General features: G+C 42.3%; 1 protein-coding gene across 2 annotated transcripts; it reads right to left on the reverse strand.

Annotated features, from left to right (window-relative positions):
• Positions 1 to 11094: 11094 nt before the first annotated feature.
• LOC128417274 (proto-oncogene Mas-like) lies at positions 11095 to 15012 on the reverse strand. Of its 2 annotated transcripts, none has more exons than XM_053395707.1 (3): positions 14798 to 15012; positions 13780 to 13888; positions 11095 to 12258 (listed from the first exon to the last, which is right to left on the reverse strand). In XM_053395707.1, the coding sequence occupies exons 2-3, from the start codon at positions 13873 to 13875 to the stop codon at positions 11290 to 11292; spliced, it is 1065 nt and encodes a 354-aa protein (XP_053251682.1). In that variant the 5' UTR covers positions 13876 to 13888; positions 14798 to 15012; the 3' UTR covers positions 11095 to 11289. The 2 variants fall into 2 exon arrangements, with proteins under 2 accessions (XP_053251682.1, XP_053251681.1); XM_053395706.1 differs by having other exon boundaries at positions 13780 to 13891; positions 14761 to 15012.
• Between the last annotated feature and the right edge of the window lie 4223 nt (positions 15013 to 19235).

The following is a 19235-nucleotide window of genomic DNA, read 5'->3' on the forward strand; positions in this document are numbered from 1 at the left end:
TGACATCTTGCTTCTCCTTAGTTTATCTGTTGTCCTTCTAGAACTCAGCAGGGAGGTGAATGGGGACAAATCTAGAATGAGTTGTGTTTGTCTGTCATTGGCTCTGCCTCCCCCAACTGTTGAGTTCCCAGTCTTCTGGCCTACCAGTCCTGAGGTGCGTGAACCTCGGCTACATCACTTGGGAAGACAGGTGAACTAATGCCAGTGTACTGGAAGAAGCAAAGTTCACCAGTGTCAAAGCGATGATTCTTCAACATCAACTTCATTGGGCTGGTCATGTTGTGCGGATGCCTGATGATCGTCTTCCAAAGCAACGACTCTATTCCGAACTTAAAAATGGAAAGCGGAATGCCAGTGGTCAACAAAAGAGGTTTGAAGACTCAAGGCAAATCTAAAAAAATGTAGTATAAACACCGACAACTGGGAAACACTGGCCTGCGAGCGCACCAGTTGGAGAACAGCCTTTACCAAAGGTGTCATGGGCTTTGAGGATGAAAGGGAGAAATGTGCTAAGAGGAAGGCACACTTGGCAAACCCTCACTGTGATCATCTCCCACCCAGAAACCTATGTCCTTACTGTGAAAGGACGTGTGGATTCAGAATTGGCCTCCACAGTCACATAGGGACCCACTGTTAAAATTGTGTTTATGGAAGACAATCTTACTTGGCTACGAGTCATCGCCAAAGAAGAAGAAGAACCACCACCACTGATCTTCCTTCCCATCATCTCTGACCCTTTTGAAGCTGAACAAATTAAAGGAAAAGATGCCACGTTGCTGCTACGGTTTGGTGCTCCCTTTTTAAAAGAGAGTGAAATTTGAAAACAATGTTGGGTTTTCTAGCAGAACCTTCTATTATTTGTTGGCTATGATCACCATTTGGTGTCTGCCCTACTGGATTGCTAAGCCATAGCTGGAAGCTTCTCCAAGTCATAGCAGTGATAGTGATTTATGAGTGGTCACTTTCTAAGGATGATTGGCTTTTGACTGAGATGAGGCTGCCATAGTATCTTGCCTTCATCATGAAGAGAGTGGTTGTGATGCTGATGCTGAGACCAATTCATTCTGAGACCATTACATCGGGTTTTATGAAGAGCTGTACTAGCAAAATAGCTCATGAGATAAAAAGTCTTCTAAGTTTGGCTTTAAATAAAATGTACTTCTTGCATTCTTTCAATGACATCACATTAGTGAACTAGTTTCCTAAAAGTGAAATCTTCATGGGCTAATTCTTCTTCTTCTTCTTCCTCTTCTTCTTCTTCTTCTTCTTCTTCTTCTTCTTCTTCTTCTTCTTCTTCTTCTTCTTCTTCTTCTTCTTTAGAGCTGATATTTCAACCCTCATTAGCCCCAGCCAGCATGGCCAATGATCAGGGATGCTGGAAGTCCACTAACATCTGAAGGACACCTGGTTCCACATTCCTGATTTATAGTAAATCCTGGGTAAAGTTTCATGTTATAGAGGCAATGATATTTTCAAACGCATTAAGCAAATCAACGAGGAAAGCAATTTTGACATCTTGTAAGGAATATATATGAAACTTATTTATTTTTTTAGCTAATGCCAGACTAGAAACAGGTTTGGTTTCATCAGCATTTCAGTGGGAAAAAAGAAAATAGTAGCTTTCATAAACGTATTTTCGTCCCCCACTGAGACATATCACTCCATATATTGAATTCTATTTGTTTCTTTTTAAAGAGTTTCTGACTATTTTATCTGCCTGAAAGCTGAATGCAATGTAACTATATATAGCTAAATGCTTCCATCGCTTCTTAGGATGCATGCCATCATTTACTCTGGGCAAAACAACTATTATTCAAGTGAAGGAAAATATATTGTGTGTAGGAGGGCAGTATTTCTTTAGTGTTTGTGTTTAAAGCTGCAAAAAAGGGGGGAAGTGGTTTCTGAAATTGCATGCTTCCTTCATTATTACAAGCCTTCACATGAGCTCTTGTCATTCAAAATGGATATTATACTCTCGTGTGTGTTTTTAGAAAGCTGAAAAACAGCCACAGCGACTGTCATTATTTCCCAAGTAACATGACATTTACGATACTTTTCAAGAATGTACTGTATGTGAGGTTACCCAAAAAAAAAATCTGATTGCCATACTAAATATAGCACTGACAATGTTGTACAGACTGGGGGATGTAGACTTTTGTTGCTGTACACAACACACTGACATGCACATCAGTTGCCAAAGCTGGGCTACTTAGGAAGCAAGGAGTGGGGAAAATAAGAAGCCCATCTCAAAGCAAAATATAAAGCTGGATACGCTATCCTTCTGTCATATTAGCATCTTCCCTATGCATCGGGGGCTTGCTGCCTTGGGTGTAGTTTGAACTGAAGCACACCAGTCCCGTCTCCCCCTGTTCTTATACAGCTAATGACCACACCACTATTTCTGAGTAGGTGGGGAAACAATTGTACAAAATAAATACAAGAAATAACATAATTATTATCTAAGGCTCCCAAAGACCTGGGCTTCAAATATATGAAAAAACACCTCCTTCCATAACTGTCCTAAGATATAAGATTTTTTGGGGGGTGGGGGGCTCTCCTTGCCTAATGAGAGTCCTTGAGTAGGGCCCTGTGGGTGGGTTTTCTCTGTCGTGGTCCCTCACCTTTGGAACGACTTCCCTTCTAAGGTTTGTCTCTTCATGATATTGATACATCAGAAGTGACAATATTTGTTGACAATGTATTGGTGTAGAATAGCAAGACTGGGCACTTTCAACAACAGACTCTGTTTCAATGTGAAGTTTCCTGAGACTGTTCACTAAGGATAGAGTAAAGGTAAAGTTAAGGGACCCCTGACCATTAGGTCCAGTAGCAGACGACTCTGGTGTTGCGGTGCTCATCTCGCTTTATTGGCTAAGGGAGCCAGTGTACAGCTTCCGGGTCATGTGGCCAGCATGACTAAGCCGCTTCTGGCGAACCAGAGCAGCGCACGGAAACGACGTTTACCTTCCTGCCGGAGCGGTACCTATTTATCTACTTGCACTTTTGATGTGCTTTCGAACTGCTAGGTTGGCAGGAGCTGGGACCGAGCAATGGGAGCTCACCCTGTCGTGGGGGTTTGAACCGCCAACCTTCTGATCGGCAATCCCTAGGCCCTGTGGTTTAACCCACAGCGCCACCCGCGTCCCTCTCAAGGATATAGTAATGCATTTCAATTAGTTATTTCAGCCTCACCAACTTTGCATTGGTTTACTATACAGTACAATGTCACACCAGCTTCTTATTCCCCCTTTCTCTCATTCAGACTGTTAGGAGCAAAGATGTAATGATCAAGGGGGGGGGGAATCTTCCATCTGATGTTGCTATTTAGCATAATCATTTGGAAGCACCTCAGGAAGTGGAGCCCTGGAGGAAGCATCTGCTGTGTTAAGATTCTTTCCTGATACGTAACAGAATGTGAACTGAAATCTCTTAAATCTCATGTAGAATCATTGGTTCCTCAGTGGTAGTTCGTGAAGGATCTCAAACCCAACAGCAAATTGAGGAGTTTGAGTTACTACCTGGAATGCTCACCCCAGAAGGAAGTTGTTGAATCTCTCACAAACCCATGTGACGGCAAAAGTTTTTCTTCATTGTGGGCATATTGCAGCTCAGCAGGACTGAGCGAACATGATGCATATGTTATCACTTGCAAGCCGGCTGGAGAATGTCCCTGGAGGAGAACTGCTGCTAATTCATAGGCGGAGAGATCTGCTGAGACACTGATGGCTTTCTTTGGGTTATGAAAGGCTAAAAGATGAGCTGTGTGAGTGCTTTTTATAGCTATAAAAGCTGTTCCTTGTGCCACACTCCAATACCATTAATGTCAGCAGCTTAAATGGTCTCTCGTTGGTTTTGACTTTGCCAAGTGAAGTAGAATTTTCTCCACATGTGTGACCATGCCCATGAACTGGCAAACCTCACTGATACTTTGAAGATCTGGGAAATAGCTTGGACTTTTTCTAGGTCTGGTTAGGAACAAAGGAAGTTGCATTATACTGATTCAGACGATTGGTCCATCTAAGCTCAGTGATGTCTGCATTGACGGGCAGTTGCTCATCAATGTCTCAGACGGGGTTTTCTCCCAGCCCTATCTGGAGATACCAAGAACTGATACTGTGATCTTCTGTTTGTAAGTTAGTTGCTCAGCCACTGAGCTATCTCCTTCCCCCTACACCACCAATAATCTGGCCGAGTAACTTAATATTTGTTTTCGAAAACTCACATTTTTCAATGAGTGCGGTGCCAGATTCTTCTGGTCATTTCAATACAGCAAAGAGTCAATGGTCGTTAGCGATGAAGGAGAAATTTGATTCAGGTTGCATGTAAAAGCCTCCTTGGTTCCCTTTTATTGACTGATCTGCTGCATTGTGTATATTTTCATTCAGTTCTCTGCCAATGATTCATCCACTGTCTTGGAAGTAATCTTAACTTCACTAGCGTCCTCCAGGTTTAAAATGTGTATTCCCCCCCCTACCCTGTATTCAGACTAGGAAAAAAATTATCTATATTTAATTCCATAATAATGTGCCTACATTTATGCATGTTCCATGTGCTTTAATTTTTGGCTCTGCAAGTATTTCTAGATTAATAGTTGAGAGTATAGAGGAGTGTATGGGGTGTTAGTGAAGGGATAGTACCTCTGGTGGAACCCACGTCGTGCTCCTTCTGGGGTAGTTTGTCCACCTTTGGTCCCCACCCTGCACTCAGCTCTCACCTGTGGTTCCTAGAAGCTGTCAGCAGGACAGTAACCACACCCCAGGAACGGCTTTGACTGGCCAGCTAAACCAGGTAAGGAAAGTGAAAGGCAGATGGAGAATGTCAACCTAGGAAGGTAGCCCATCTAGGAGAAGAAAAACTCTGATCCTTGCTTGTGGGATATCTTCAGGAGAAGAAAAGGCTAAGCAATAAACCCTACACAAATCCGGAGTGGAGTCCCATAGATGGTTGGATGGCAACTCCTGCAGCCAAGCTGGTGCCAAACATATCGCTCTGTTTTCCTTTGGACTGCATCAGTGAGGCCGAGGGTGGGGGGGTCTAGTTGTCTGGGCAGCCCAGGACCTCCATACAGACTGCCCAGGCTTTTGCTCCGGGGAGGTCACTTAGGTGCTGCTAACGCAGTGGTTTGGCTTCACCCCCAGATGTGCCTCTCAAGACAGATTGATGCCAACAATAGTGGAGTCTCATAATCTATGGGGCTGGGGCCTACTTTTTTGGTGATTTAGAATTTCACTCCTGAGTGATGGTAAGGAAGTCTGGAAGTGCCCCTGAGGGCCTGGCATGGCCACATACTGGAGACTTCCACCATGGAGCTGACACAGTGAAAACCAAAGCCAAGCCACCTCAGACCTACCTTAAAATCTCAAATGATGCTAATATTGACACATATCAGTATGGACCTATGTCAAGAAGAGGAAAGAAGGAAGCATACATAGGAGAAATTGTATTATGTGAGCCTCAGTAATTTTTAAAGTACGAATTGTGTAAACTATGAAGAATATTTTTTTTAAGTCATTAACAGTAGGGTTGTGCACCACCACCAATATTCAGACTGGACTCCACTTTGGAAAATAACAAGGTCCATTCTGCAGTGCTTCAGAGGCCTAGGGATATGAATACAAATCCCACAAAAAATAACAACAACAAAAAACTAACCTCCACAGTCACTACTATGGATTTTTTTTAAAAAAAAAGACTATAACTGTTTTCTTTTCACAGAACTATATGAAATTTTCAGGCTCAACAAATTACAAATAAGTTCAGTGGTTTTCCTTTTGTACTTGGTACATTTACATGTGAGGGGAGAGACTCTATCAAGCAAGGCCTCCTTCCACCTGCCTTGCCCCACCCTCCGACCCTAGGAGTCCTCATAATGGAGCTGTTCCTGGAGGAAGAACTGTGAGGGGAGATACTCCGTCAGGCAAGGCCTCTTTCCTTCTGCCTTGCTCTACCCTCTAGCCTCTGCTTCTCAATGTGTATTGTATTATCACATTTTTGTATTGCATTAGATTGTTATAAGATGCACATTTTTTGTTTCTTCAGCTTGTAAACCACCTTGAGTACTGTAAGATAGAAAGATGGTATACAAATTAAAAATGATGATGATGATGATGATGATGATGATGATGATGATGATATGATACAAATCTCCACACTAGCCCAAAATGCTTTGGAGATCCCTGCTTTGATTCTGGACTAGTTTGGCTTGAACAATCCCAAATCTGTCTAAAGCAGCCCCTCTCCAGTTCTGGATTTGAGATTCATTCAAACGTCTTGCACACCCTTTGCAAAAAGTAAGCACAAATAATAGTGAACTTTTTACATGTGCTTTTAAAGTGGAATTAATGGGACATTTATTGCCTCTTATGTTAATAATTAAATACACAAATAAGTTTATTGGGACTGAATGCAGCAACCCTATGAACAACATCTATAAAATTTAAGCTGCTAGCATTTAATAGCATGTAATTTTAATTAGGTTTTAATGTCTCATATAGAGACCATTAAATGCAAAGGTCATGAAGTGGTGAATTTTCAATGGAGTTGAATTTTGGTGTGAAAAACAGTTCAGGGAGGGATGGAATCTTAGCCTGTTGAGGTGCAAGAAAAAAGGTATACAGCTGAGACTTAGCTTGCATTTCTTTTGTTTCTGTATACACATTGTGGAGATTTCTGGGCATCAAGCTGATATGATGACAATATTGCTTCTGGAAATTGTGTGGGTGTTGTTGTTTGTTGTTTAGTAAATGGCAATGCGGGATCAGATTTGTGGGGACATCCTAATTCCCCTACCAAGGCTGCCATTACTGATCCAAAAACAATTGCACAACCGCCAGCTGTATCATTATTGTCACACCTCTATAATTAGCTGCAATATCAAAAGTATCACAAGGAAATATATGATTAATGCTGTACATTGGCAAACTTGCCAGAACATTTTGCAATCTGTAAAAGAAGAAAAAATGTGGTTGCAGATCTTTAATGAAAATTTAGACTCTGTCGCTCTCATTCTCCCCCCTCTTCCCCTTCCCCCGACTTCTTGTACATCTTAAGGAAGATATTCAGGGTAAATTGGATCCTCTTTTTTTAGGCTTCTGATGAGCTTTCTGTTCTGTGATTCATACACTGTCATTACCATCAAACATAAAAGGTCAATTTGCTGTGTCAAATCCTTAGAACAGGCTAAAAAGGAAAGTAGTAAATGGGGATATATTGTCGATATCCATCTACTCTGTAGAGAGCAACTTTTGCCTTTGAAAGCTACTCTGTGATGATAACACAGGACATGAACTGCCATTTGCCATGGTTGGAGCTTTACAGACAATGCAAGTATGGTGTAGTGGTTAGATTGCTGGCCCCTGACCTGGGAGATCAGAGTTCAAATCCAAGCCATGCCAGTTAAAGTGACATAAGAGTGATTTAAATATATGGTGCGGATATGTCACGTGTGATTGATGGCATGTTCTCTGGCCCAGAGAATGTTGTTTATTTGCATCTCCCTTTCCTAATTCACAGTCAGCTTCCTGCTTATTTTCACTCAGATCAGTTTAAGGAATGACCTACTTTGTGATGATTTTTCCATGCAAGAGCAAAAGCCCTTCCTGAAATCTTCTTCAGTCTATCCCAGATGGTTTAATATTAGAACATGGTGGAGGCCTTGGGGAGCTTATGTGACCCAGAAAACCTACTAATCAAGAAGGCAATGAAGCACATGGCATTGCTGCATGTAATTTCTCCTTAGAAAGGCTGTGTTTGTGGAGAAAGAGAAGGAGGAAAGCATATAGTAAGGCAGATTTGAGACTTACAAGTTTTTAAATTGCTGTTCATGGGGGGGGGGATTACCATTTCAAATGGTAATTTTGGAATGTTCCTGAGCCGTATGTATTGCTTGGCTCCTTTTAAAGTTCCTATTGGTTTTCTCTGTCCTATGCATTTTCATATACTATCTTTCTCAGCTAGTATAAAGGTCCTTCCATGGATCAGTTGGACTACAATGGTGGACTCTGCAAATAAAATACAGTGGTACCTCTAGTTACGAACTTAATTCGTTCTGGAGGTCTGTTCTTAACCTGAAACTATTTTTTTTAAAAAATATTCTTTTATTAGGAATTTCAACATAACAATTTATCAAAAATACATCATTTCCCCCCGTTTTAGAAAAATGAGAAGTTGAGAGAAAGAGAAACTGACATATTCTCCGATCCCTAATGTAGTGACATCCACTTCCTACAGTAGAGAGGGTGAGAATAATGGGTGCACCACAAAAGTAGATTCATATCAGGATCCTATTTGCATGTAAACTCCCTGAAGCAGCATGGCAATTCATTCATGGATGTCTGCTTCCACACGAGGATGTTCCATGACAGATGAGGTTTACAGACAAATCATTGGCTCTGTTGCTGAGTTCATCTTATTTTGGTCTAATTCTCCTGCTTGGATGTTTCTTTCTTTCTTTGGCATGGTCAATTAACTACATGGTGATTATTTCACCAATGTCAGTTTTTGCTTTGTGACTGGAGAGGAGTGTTTCTTCCCCACCTCCACTCCTGTCAAAGAAAAATCCAGTTTGAATGGTTTGCCCTGGCATAGTAAATGCCACCTTTCATCACCTGAGGCTACATTCAAGTGGAATATTTCCCATGCAAAACTGACATTTAAATTGACATTTTAACAGCAACACAAGAACCAGGGTTTAGTAATCCCAATTTATTTTTTAAACAAAGTAAACCTTTCAATTGTGCAGCTTTTAGAATGATTTCATGAAACAGAACCTTAGGTTACTACAGCAGCAATCCAAAATATACTGACTGGGGAATCAATAAGGCATACTTCTGAGTAAATGTGATTAAGTATGGGATGAGAAGTCATCACAAAGAATCTAAGGTAAGGAACTGGAAATATTTGGTTGTGGGTCATTAGATGTATGTAGATGGATAAGGACAGCAGAGTGAGCAATGCTTTATTCATTCATCAGATACATTTATGCTCTAGCTTTCAAGGAAAGAAACCATCCCAAGGCAGCTTATATTGATTTTAAAACAAAAACAATAGTATAAATAAAATCAGTCAGAATAACCACACCAGCAGCTAATGTATGTATATGCATACAAAAATATGTATATTAGGAGAAATTAGTTGAGGAATTTTCATGAGGACTTCCTTCTTTTAAAAAACAAAAAGTTGATATGAAAATGTGGAGAACTGAATTTAAGAATGGAAAAATGGGAGAATAAGAGAAACCAAATTTGACAGATTTGTCCATCCCCAACCCATTCAGGCTCTTGACGGGCTCCTGGAAGTTGCTGGAGTACTCAATGGGGACCACACACACACATTCACACACACACACACACACACAAATATTAATACCTGGGAGCTGTGCATTATGCTTCCCTTATCCAGGCAGATTGAGGCCTGTTGGCACCCAGCCTTTGAATTCCTTGCAACATGGGCAAACCATCCCCTGTTAGAGCCTCATCACTGGATCTGACAGATTTTCCTGCTGTCCTTCTCCAAACCAGGAGGAAGGGCACAGAAATATTCCTCTCCAGTGCCCAGGTTCAAGTATCAACTGAAACATTTGCTTGCAGGGCCCACTTGTAATAACACCAATCTTCATGCACTTGAGTTTTTGCTGTGTGCCCGACACCAGTGGTGTTTGAATGACAAATTGCCACTGGGTGCAGGAGGACCTGCATGACCCTCCTGTCTCTTCATATCATCTGTCCTCTGATGTGGCCTCTTGGTCTCTGTCCATGCTGCTGGCTACCATTGTACCTAGTCCTAGTCTGTACTCCTAGTGTCGCGGCCGGTGCCCTGTGTGTTCAGAGAATGACATTGGCACTCAGATTGTCAGTTCTCTTAATACTCTTGTCAGTTTCTGAGCTATTGTCTGCTCTCTGCTTCCTGCTGCTTCATTCTTTTCCCTGACTGAATACAGAGTGGTAATGTTTTTGATGGGGACTCTCTGCCAGGCGCTGACATCTCTGGAAACTACATGCTGACATGCTAACTTCCTTTTGCCTGTAATGAACTAATGGTGTTAGCCTCAGTAGTGTAGTGGCAAATTCAGGTGTGAAGGGTCCCTTTGCGATCGTCACAGCCACTCCCCCTCAAAGCAACACTCCTTCTAAGATTACATAGCCTCCCAAGATTATGCAATAATCTCATAATCATGTGGCAATAAAAATTAGGGGTGCACTGCAAGAATCAATACAGATCTCCATGTGTTGCCTTAAATGCGCGTGCATGCACACACACACACAGGCAAATGATTGGGAGTGTTCCAATACCACAATTTGGAGTGACTTAAGTTGTGTTTTCAATGAAATTCCATTGTACGTAACCAAACCTGCCCAGCATTGTCTTGAAACTGAAGCACCTTGTGTTTAGCATTGGAGTACACAGTAAATAGCTCCCCTTTCATGCTTATTGAGCAGCTCTAGGATATTGGAGACAGGCTCTGCTGCCAAAATAGTAATGGGCTTTCAAACACCCTCTTTGTGACCCTGGGATACTACACCACTGGCATATGAACCACACAGGAAGCTGTCTCATGCCATTACACCAGGCTATTTGTCCATCTAGGCAAGGGTTATCTGTTCTGACTGCAGGTGGCTATCCAGGGTTTCCAGAAAAGGTCTTTCCCGTCACTTGTGACCTAATCCTTTTCATGGAATCCCAGAATTGTAAAGTTGGAAGGGACCCATGACCCTGAGATTAAGTCTCATGCTCTGCTTACTGAGCTATCCATGATATGGATGGATCTGGGTCTTTCTTCATACAAAGCACACACTCTACCAATCAGTGCTGTAACCTCTAAGGGCCCCCAAACTCTTAACTGAACCCAGAACTTTTATCCACATTATAGGTACAGGTGTTTGGCATGCTTTTTTCTCTTTGTCAAACATAGGTTGACTTCTCTCTGAAGTCTCTGTGTCATTTCTTGGGGGCTCTGATAGTACATGGGGGGCATGGATTCTTTACTTGAATCAAAGGTTCCTGCCTTTGAGCTAAGCAGAGGAAGGGCTGACCCAGTTACAAATTAGGACTATCATCCATTGCAAGTTATCTTCTAAATAAGTGAAACAAGGTGCATGCCATACAGTAATTTTTATTTATCAAGTGACTATTCTTTAGGCACACTTTATTCATCTTGGTATAGCTTTAACCCATCAAGACCTTAAGAACCAATACAGACTTCCTTTCTTCTAAAAAAAGGGGGGGTATCTGTTGCCCAGAGTTCCTCACCATTATTCATTCCCACCTCAAAATGGCAAGTCTCTCATTTGCTTAGTGGATTTCCCCTCCCCTCCTTGGAACCCACCTAGAGTACAACATGAGACTTCCTGAATCAGAAAGAAGTGTTTGCCCAATGAGAATGTAAAGTACTGGGTTGATGGTGCCACTCAGAGAAGTGAACACGAAAGCCAATGAGGAGATGGTTGCAAAATCACGGTGCAAGGCAAAGAACAAATTCAGGGGGGCCCAAGTGACAAGGGAGAAAAACATCCCAAGCAAAATTTCTGTGCAAGGTTCTCCTTGCTCACCTAAGTTGCGCCAGATCTTGATGACCAGTGTCTGGGTGGAGATGACCATTAGCGGAGCAAAGATCATTAAGGTGATGATAATGATTGACTGCGGGTCAAGCCCCAAATTGAAAAACAGTAACAGCCAGCAAGACAGAGCCCAGAGAAGAGCAGACACAATGGCAGATAGGAGAACAGACAAATATTTTGGACTGTGACGTCGGTGCCAAATAGGGAAGAGGACAACCAAGAACCAATCAATGCTGATGGACATTAGGAAATGCATGCTAGTACCTTGCATGAAGAAAAATAGGTATGCCAGTAACAGGAACAATTTAACAAGAGCATCACTCGAATCCTCACAAGTGCAAAAGAATATGAAGATACTGCACAGAACTAACAGGGCACCAAAATCAGCTACAGCTAAATTCCAAATGTAGACAGTGAAGAAAGTCTTTCTAATACGGAAGAGGAGAAAGAAGAAGATGGTTCTGTTCCCAAAAAGCCAAAGCATGAAAATGAAGATAATGAAACGAGCAATCATACGATCTTGTAATAAGCATGTCAGAAAGCTCTTTGTGTGCTCACATGGACAGGGAATGTTTTCTAAAACTTGCAAATGTTCAGTGGGAAGATGTGTTGCGTTCACTACAGTCATATTCAAACCACCACTTCTTAGATGCTGGCCTCTTCCACATATGGTCCTGTTAGCTGAAGGAAGAAAGAAGTCCTCCTAAAGAGACAAATGCCAACAATTTAAAATTGGAACTGAATGCTGAAAGTCAATTCACAGTGAATGGGGAAGGAAGCTGGCCATGTATGTTACCCAGTGCAGGTGCTATATCAGCTCCTTGCAAAGTGTAGCTTGCAAATAGTGAGCCAAGCTCAGCAAAGCACAACATCCTCCCTAACTTAACTGGCATATATTCCTCTCTCAGGAATGCATGCAAACAGAAGATCTGATCAAAGGTCCATCAAAGGTATCCAGACCCAGGACCCACTTTTAACCCAAACCCTTTTTAATTTGCTACCATATATTTGCATGGTGGTAGTTCTCCTGTTGTGAACCACCTTAGACCAGGTCTTAACCCACTAGAGTAGGCACTGACCCACTAGTTGATAATCAGTAATCTAGTCCAGGGGTTGGCAACATGTGGCCCATGGGCCGGATCTGGCCCACGAAGACCGTTTTACCAGCCCAGGAGCCGCCCCTGAACCAAACCGAGCCGCTTGTGGCACAGGGACTCGCCAAGCAGCACCAGAAATCATGTCTGTGCATGCACAGATACCGGAAATCACTTCCGCGCAGGTGCGATTTTTGGCGTCTGGGCATGCGCAGAAGAAATTTCCAGTGCTGCAGACATGTGCAGACGTGATTTTCGGTGTCATGCTGTGCTGGCCCGGCCCACGGATGATCTCTGTGGGAGTGATCCGGCCCATGGCCGGTAAGCCTTGCCAACCCCTGATCTAGACTATCCTTCTGTTTCCAAGTGCTTTCAAGATGCTTCTAGAAACTATACAAGTGGCATTTAAAAGTGACAGCTCTGTTTGCCCTCCCTGCAACTGTTATTCACAGGTATAACTGGCATACTGCTTTTACCATGGAATTTACATTGAGCTATCAATGTGGAGCTCAGAGCTCAGAGCTATCTTCCATGATCTTTTGTAATCCCCATTGGCAGTCCTATGAATTGGTGGCTATCCACAGCTTGTGGCAGTAAATTCTCTCCCCTGTGGCTCAGATTTATATATTCGTAGTACATAACAATGCTCTGTGTTGAGCAGGCTTGTTCTACTTGACCAGTGTCTAAGGCAGAGCTTTCCAAACTGTGTGTCACGACACATTGTGTGTCGGCTGCAGTGTGTAGGTGTGTCACATGAACACTCCCCATGCTCCTTCTGGGGCTGGAAAGGAGTTAGTTTAAGCTCTGGTTTGCTAGTAAAACGGAATTACTGTGTTGCCAAATGATGCATGTCTAAAAAGTGTGTCACCAGCATGAAAAGTTTGGAAAGCTCTGGTCCACGGTATATTTTGAAGTTGGTTGACAAACCATGAGGTGACCTTGTAAGAATTGGCTGTGGTTTGCAACACAATACCCCTAGCTTGTGGGTATAGCAAACTAGAGAAGAGAGGGAGGATTTTTTACCAGAAAGTGGAGTTTCTGGGGAGTGGTGTTTAATTTGCAAGTCATGGTTTGTATAGAGGCAGTGCCTTTTCTGCCCCAGGTCAATACGTGTGGCAGAAATCACTTACTCTTGTTTCTGAACAATTTGTCGAAAGAGAAGAAACCTGGTCACTTCCTGACAGCTGGATGAGGCCCCAAAGCCCAAGCCAAAGAAGCAATGGCATTCCTTCCTATTTTCTTCTGTGAAAAAAAGAGAAAGTATCAGTAGTGTCTGACATACTGCTCATACTGCATGGGGGGGGGAGGAGATAGGAGATTGTTCCATCAGGCAAGCAGAAATACTCATGTTGATGGAGCAATCTCCATAGCACAACTTCAAAATCCACCCAATGGATTTACTTCTGAGTTGACATGTATAGGATTGCATAGTGATTTTGTGAATGGCCACCATTCACATTCACCGTGCACTTTTCTCTGTCTTCACTGTTTACAGCTCCGCCCTTCGGCCCATGTATATATGTACTTGTATTTCAAAATAACACATCGTACATCTGATGAAGTGGGCTGTAAGCCACAGAAGCTTATGGCATAAGCCTCGTGCCATAATAGTCTTCAAGGTGCTACTTTTTGCTGCAGGAGACTAATACGGCAACCCCATCTTCAAGCTGGAATGTTACTACACCCATATTGCAAATGGCGGAGTCATAGTAGATTTCCTAAGGCCATCTAGTGACTTCATGAATTAGCATAAAGTTGAACTGGGGACTGTCTTATTCACAGATCATGCTCTTAACTGCTCTATCCTATCAGTTTCACAACTGCATAATCAAAATTCCACCCTGAGCCACCCCAAGGATCTTTCGGGAGGAAGGGCAGGATGTAAATTAAATACATACATACATACATCTGAGCCCTCTCAGGCCCAGTTGTTGACTAGCACACATTTGCTTAGTAATATTGTCACCACTCAGTATTAGTCATGTCAATGCATGACAGGAGCAATTTCAAATTGCAGGTTCACATTCAAGCTTTGGCCTATATAGGATGTTCAACAAAACAAAACAAAACAAAACTACGTCTGAAAATAGTAAAGCAAATAATCAACTTACAGTAGTAACAATGAACAAGCTTAAACATAAAGAAAACCTATCCCCTGCCAAAAAAAGTTGTTTCAGCAAGAATAGTGTCTGTTATCAGTTGCTAGTTGGATAACGTTCTTGTAACAGAATCTGTTCTGTTGTTCTGCTTCCACCCTCCTTCTCCCTGATGTCCTCTCTCTCCTCTACTTTTCCTTCCTCTACTCCTGCAGTCCTCTCTTGGGTTTCTTCTCCTCTAACTGTCACCAACTGACTTGCTAATTGTCTTGCTCTTTCCTGGCATTCTACGCCCCCACCCTTAACTTATCATTCATGCATTCTAGTACCCATATTCTATTCTATGGTGTTACATAGGAAGCTGCTTCATTCCAGCCTAGACTATTTATATTTGCCCACCCATCTAATGTGGTTTACTCTGGCAGGTAGCAGCTCCCAAGGTCTTGGGCAAATGTCTTTTCCATCGCTGACTACCTGATCCTTTCAACTGGGGATATTGGGTATTGAACCTGGGATTTCCTATATCCTTGCAAAAGAAGTATGCACCTGGGATAGCTCAGTCGGTAGAGCATGAGACTCTTAATCTGAAGATTGTGGGTTCAAGCCCCATGTTGGGCAAGAGATTCCTGCATTGCAAGGAGTTGGACTAGATGCCCCTCGTGGTCCCTTCCAACTCTGTAATTCTATTCTTCTCTAGTAGCAAACATTGGTCTCTGTCCCTGTATGCTTCTCCTGCTCACTTCACCTTTGATAAACAACCTTCAGGAAAGTGATTTCTTTTAACCTCTTCTCCAACCAACCAGACTTTTGACATGGTCAATGCAACTTCATACATGCTCTTTCCTCCTTTGGTATCCAAAGAAACCCAGGTCACCAGTACTTGAGAAAACAATAGCTTGTCTTTCAGTCCCCCTTTCCTGCTTTTAGGACCTGAACATGCTTGTACAAATGAAACTGGACTCTCTAGAGGCATCTTTAGTCTCATTCATATTTAACATTTCCATTAGACTGGAACATTTTAATTTGAATCTCACCATCCATAACATTTTTGGTTCGGAATTTTTCCACTCTGTTGTATAAGCAAATTTTAATCACACTGCTTTGTACTTTTGCGTCAGGCATGATTTCTCATGGACCTCCTTTCTTCACCTCCTTCTTTTCTTCTCAAAGCCTGTTCTATCAGCGCAGCTGGGTCTCATTTAGCAGAACTGAACTGAGTAAATATGTTGCCAGTGACAAATTAAGTGACAGATTTTGCCTTTGCATGATTGCGGACTAACTACTCAACTCTGAAATTTATTTTCATGCAAAACTCTTCCACTGTAGCTTTCGAAAGCAACTCTTGATCTGCAAAAAAAATCTCCTGTCAGTGTTCACCAACCAGAATATATGCAGTCATTATGTGACATTTTGCTTGTTGCTCTTACTTGGATACAAAACCTATGGGTAGAATTGCAGGATCATAGAATTGTAAAGTTGGAAGGGACCCTGAGCTTCATCTAGTCCAATCCTCTGCAATGAAGGAATCTCCACTAAAGCATCCATGACAAATGGCTATCCAAACTCTGCTTAAAAACCTCCAAGGAAGGAGAGTCCACCATCTTCTGATGGAGTCCATTCCACTGTTGAACAGCTCTTACAATCAGAAAGTTCTTCCTGATTGTTTAGTCAGAATCTCTTTTCTTGTAACTTGAAACCATTGTTTTGGATCCTACCCTCTGGAGCAGGAGAAAACAAGCTGGTTCCATTTTTCCACGTGACAGCCATTTAGATATTTGAAGATGGCCATCATATCTCCTCTCATTCTTCTCTTTTCCAGGCTAAATATACCCAGCTCCCTTAACCATTCCTCATAAAACATGGTTTCCAGACCCATGATCATCTTGGTTCTACAATGTATTGGCAGAAAGGAATTAAATCTGAATCAAAACAGAAATATTTCTATTTTCCCCATTGGACTGCTTGATCTGAAGGTCAAATTTGTTGCTCTAAAAATTAAATTGGTCAGCTTTTTAATTCAGATTGCAATATGGGGACAATTTACTCCAGTAAATGAAGGAGTAAACATGTATAGAATTGGGTTTGAAGGGTCAGAGACTAGACAAAGATTAACATCAAAGAGCAGAGATCTGAAACCAATAACTGAAACTGCTGTTATGTTGGTAGGAGCAAAGTGATCATAGCATAGAGATCTATCCTATAGCAGCTACACTGGTACTGATGTTACTGGGTTAAATTTGAGGTGCTGGCTTTGACTTTTAAAACAGTCTAAGACCTGGTTTTCTAAAGGACTGCTTATAGAATCATAGAATTGTAGAGTTGGAAGGGACCCTGATCATCTAGCCCAATCCCCCTGCAATGCAGGAACATGCAGCTGTCCCACATGGGGATCAAACCTGCAACCTACAGCTGGATCATATAGTAATATGGTAATTAGGACAGTGGTGGTTAATGTAGATTCTGTCGTTAAACTCAGTGATACTCAGGGCTTTTTTTCCAGCCAGAACTCACCAGGGACAGTTGGCTGCATAGTATTGGGTTTAGGAGGCCTGATTTACGTGTCCAAACTACATGTATTGTCCAGTGCAGAAAAGAGGTTGAATGAACATACTTAGTACCTACGGGACTGCCTCTCCTGGTATGCCCTGTGGAGGACCTTAAGGTCCACAAATGACAACACCTTGGAGGTCCCAAGTTGCAAGGTCTCAACTAGGGCCAGGGCCTTTTCAGTACTGGCCCCGACTTGGTGGAACGCTCTGTCACAAGAGACTAGGGCCCTGCAGGACTTGACATCTTTCCGCAGGGTCTGCAAGACAGAGCTGTTCTGCCTGACCTTTGGTTTGGACTCAGTCTGACCCTTATGTTTCCCTCCTCTTATGGTTTTGATTTATGGGCTACTATTAAAATGAGGCTGCATTTTAAATTATATTTTAACCTGTATTTTAAATTGGTTTGTATTTATTTATTTTATTGTAATTTTACTGGTGTTAGATGTCCTGAGCCCGGCTCTGGCCAGGGCGGGCAGGGTATAAATAAATTATTATTATTATTATTAAACAAGTTATTGTAGAAATGGAAGGGGACCCAAAAAAGGAAGCTCTCCATTGCTTAAAGTGCAAAAATCAATGCTTTCATAACTACACCATAAGCACAAAAGAAGAGCCTGCTGGATCAGGCTAATGACCCATTTTGTTCAGCATCCTGTTCTTACAGTAGCCAATCAGATGCCTTCAAGAAACCCACAAGCAGGTCCTGACCACAAGAGCAGTCTCACCTCCTGTGGTTTCCAGCAAAGAACAATTAGGTAGAGTGGAGCCAGTGTGGTGTAGTGGTTAAGAGCGGTGGACTCGTAATCTGGGGAACCGGGTTCGCGTCTCCGCTCCTCCACATGCAGCTGCTGGGTGACCTTGGGCCAGTCACACTTCTTTGAAGTCTCTCAGCCCCACTCACCTCACAGAGTGTTTGTTGTGGGGGAGGAAGGGAAAGGAGAATGTTAGCCGCTTTGAGACTCCTTAAAGGGAGTGAAAGGCGGGATATCAAATCCAAACTCTTCTTCTTCTAGGTACAGCACCCATTAATCATTTCTTTGGTGGTTCATTCTTTACCCAAAGATAGAAGGCAAATAAGAGTTGTTATTGTTGCTTTGCGGAATGATATTCTAAATGGAAAGCTTAAAACATTGTTGAACTTGTGCAGATTCACCGTCTTAGGAGGAATTGCTGAGTCAATAGCTAAGATTGTCAGCATCTGGTATTTGTCAGTGAGAACATCTTGAGGCGGGGGTGGAAGAATGACTTCCCAGCATGGTGGGATGTGACATAATCCTCTCCCATCTTGCAGGCCCATATTGATTAATTTACTTCTAGTAGAAATGTTAACACAGTGCTACAGGGGTCATTTTGAGGTCTTTTGAAAGTGGAAATTGGTGGAAATTCTGCATGCCAAGATTCAAGTTAGGGAAACGAACCCCAGCAGAGATTTCACATGGCAAAATAGGAGCAAAGAAAAGTGTTGAAATAAAAGCTGTAAAACCTTAAAATGTGCCCTTTTAGCGAACTGCAAAACATCCCCTTTTCAGAGTTGTTTCCAAATTATCTCACTTCCTCTAGCATAGGAAAAGATCACATGTCTGTAAGTTATAAAATGATTTACTTACAAGCTCTCCAAAATTCAGATTCATGTGCTTTTCCATACAGTAGTCAGAAGAAGTTGCGCAGGCAGTAAAAAATATATTGGTTACAAAATAGTAAAAGCTCCTAAACTATTGCTATAGGAAAATGCTAGTTTTGGACCACATTTTTGCCTGGAACAAAAGTGATGGGTTAAAGCCATGTGGCTTGGGGGGATCAGCTCACAGCCAGTGTGGTGTAGTGGTTAAGAGCGGTAGACTACTAATCTGGGGAACCGGGTTCGCGTCTCCGCTCCTCCACATGCAGCTGCTGGGTGACCTTGGGCCAGTCACACTTCTCTGAAGTCTCTCAGCCTCACTC

This window comes from Podarcis raffonei, chromosome 7 (genome assembly GCF_027172205.1).
Source record: "Podarcis raffonei isolate rPodRaf1 chromosome 7, rPodRaf1.pri, whole genome shotgun sequence".
Lineage (NCBI taxonomy): Eukaryota > Metazoa > Chordata > Lepidosauria > Squamata > Lacertidae > Podarcis > Podarcis raffonei.

Coding starts and splice junctions, on each gene's coding strand:
- LOC128417274 (XM_053395707.1), bottom strand. CDS start 13,875: ATGCCATTGCTTCTTTGGCTTGGGCTTTGGGGCCTCATCCAGCTGTCA. Junction 12,259..13,779: donor CAAATTGTTCAGAAACAAGA/GTAAGTGATTTC, acceptor TTGTCTCTTTAG/GAGGACTTCTTTCTTCCTTC.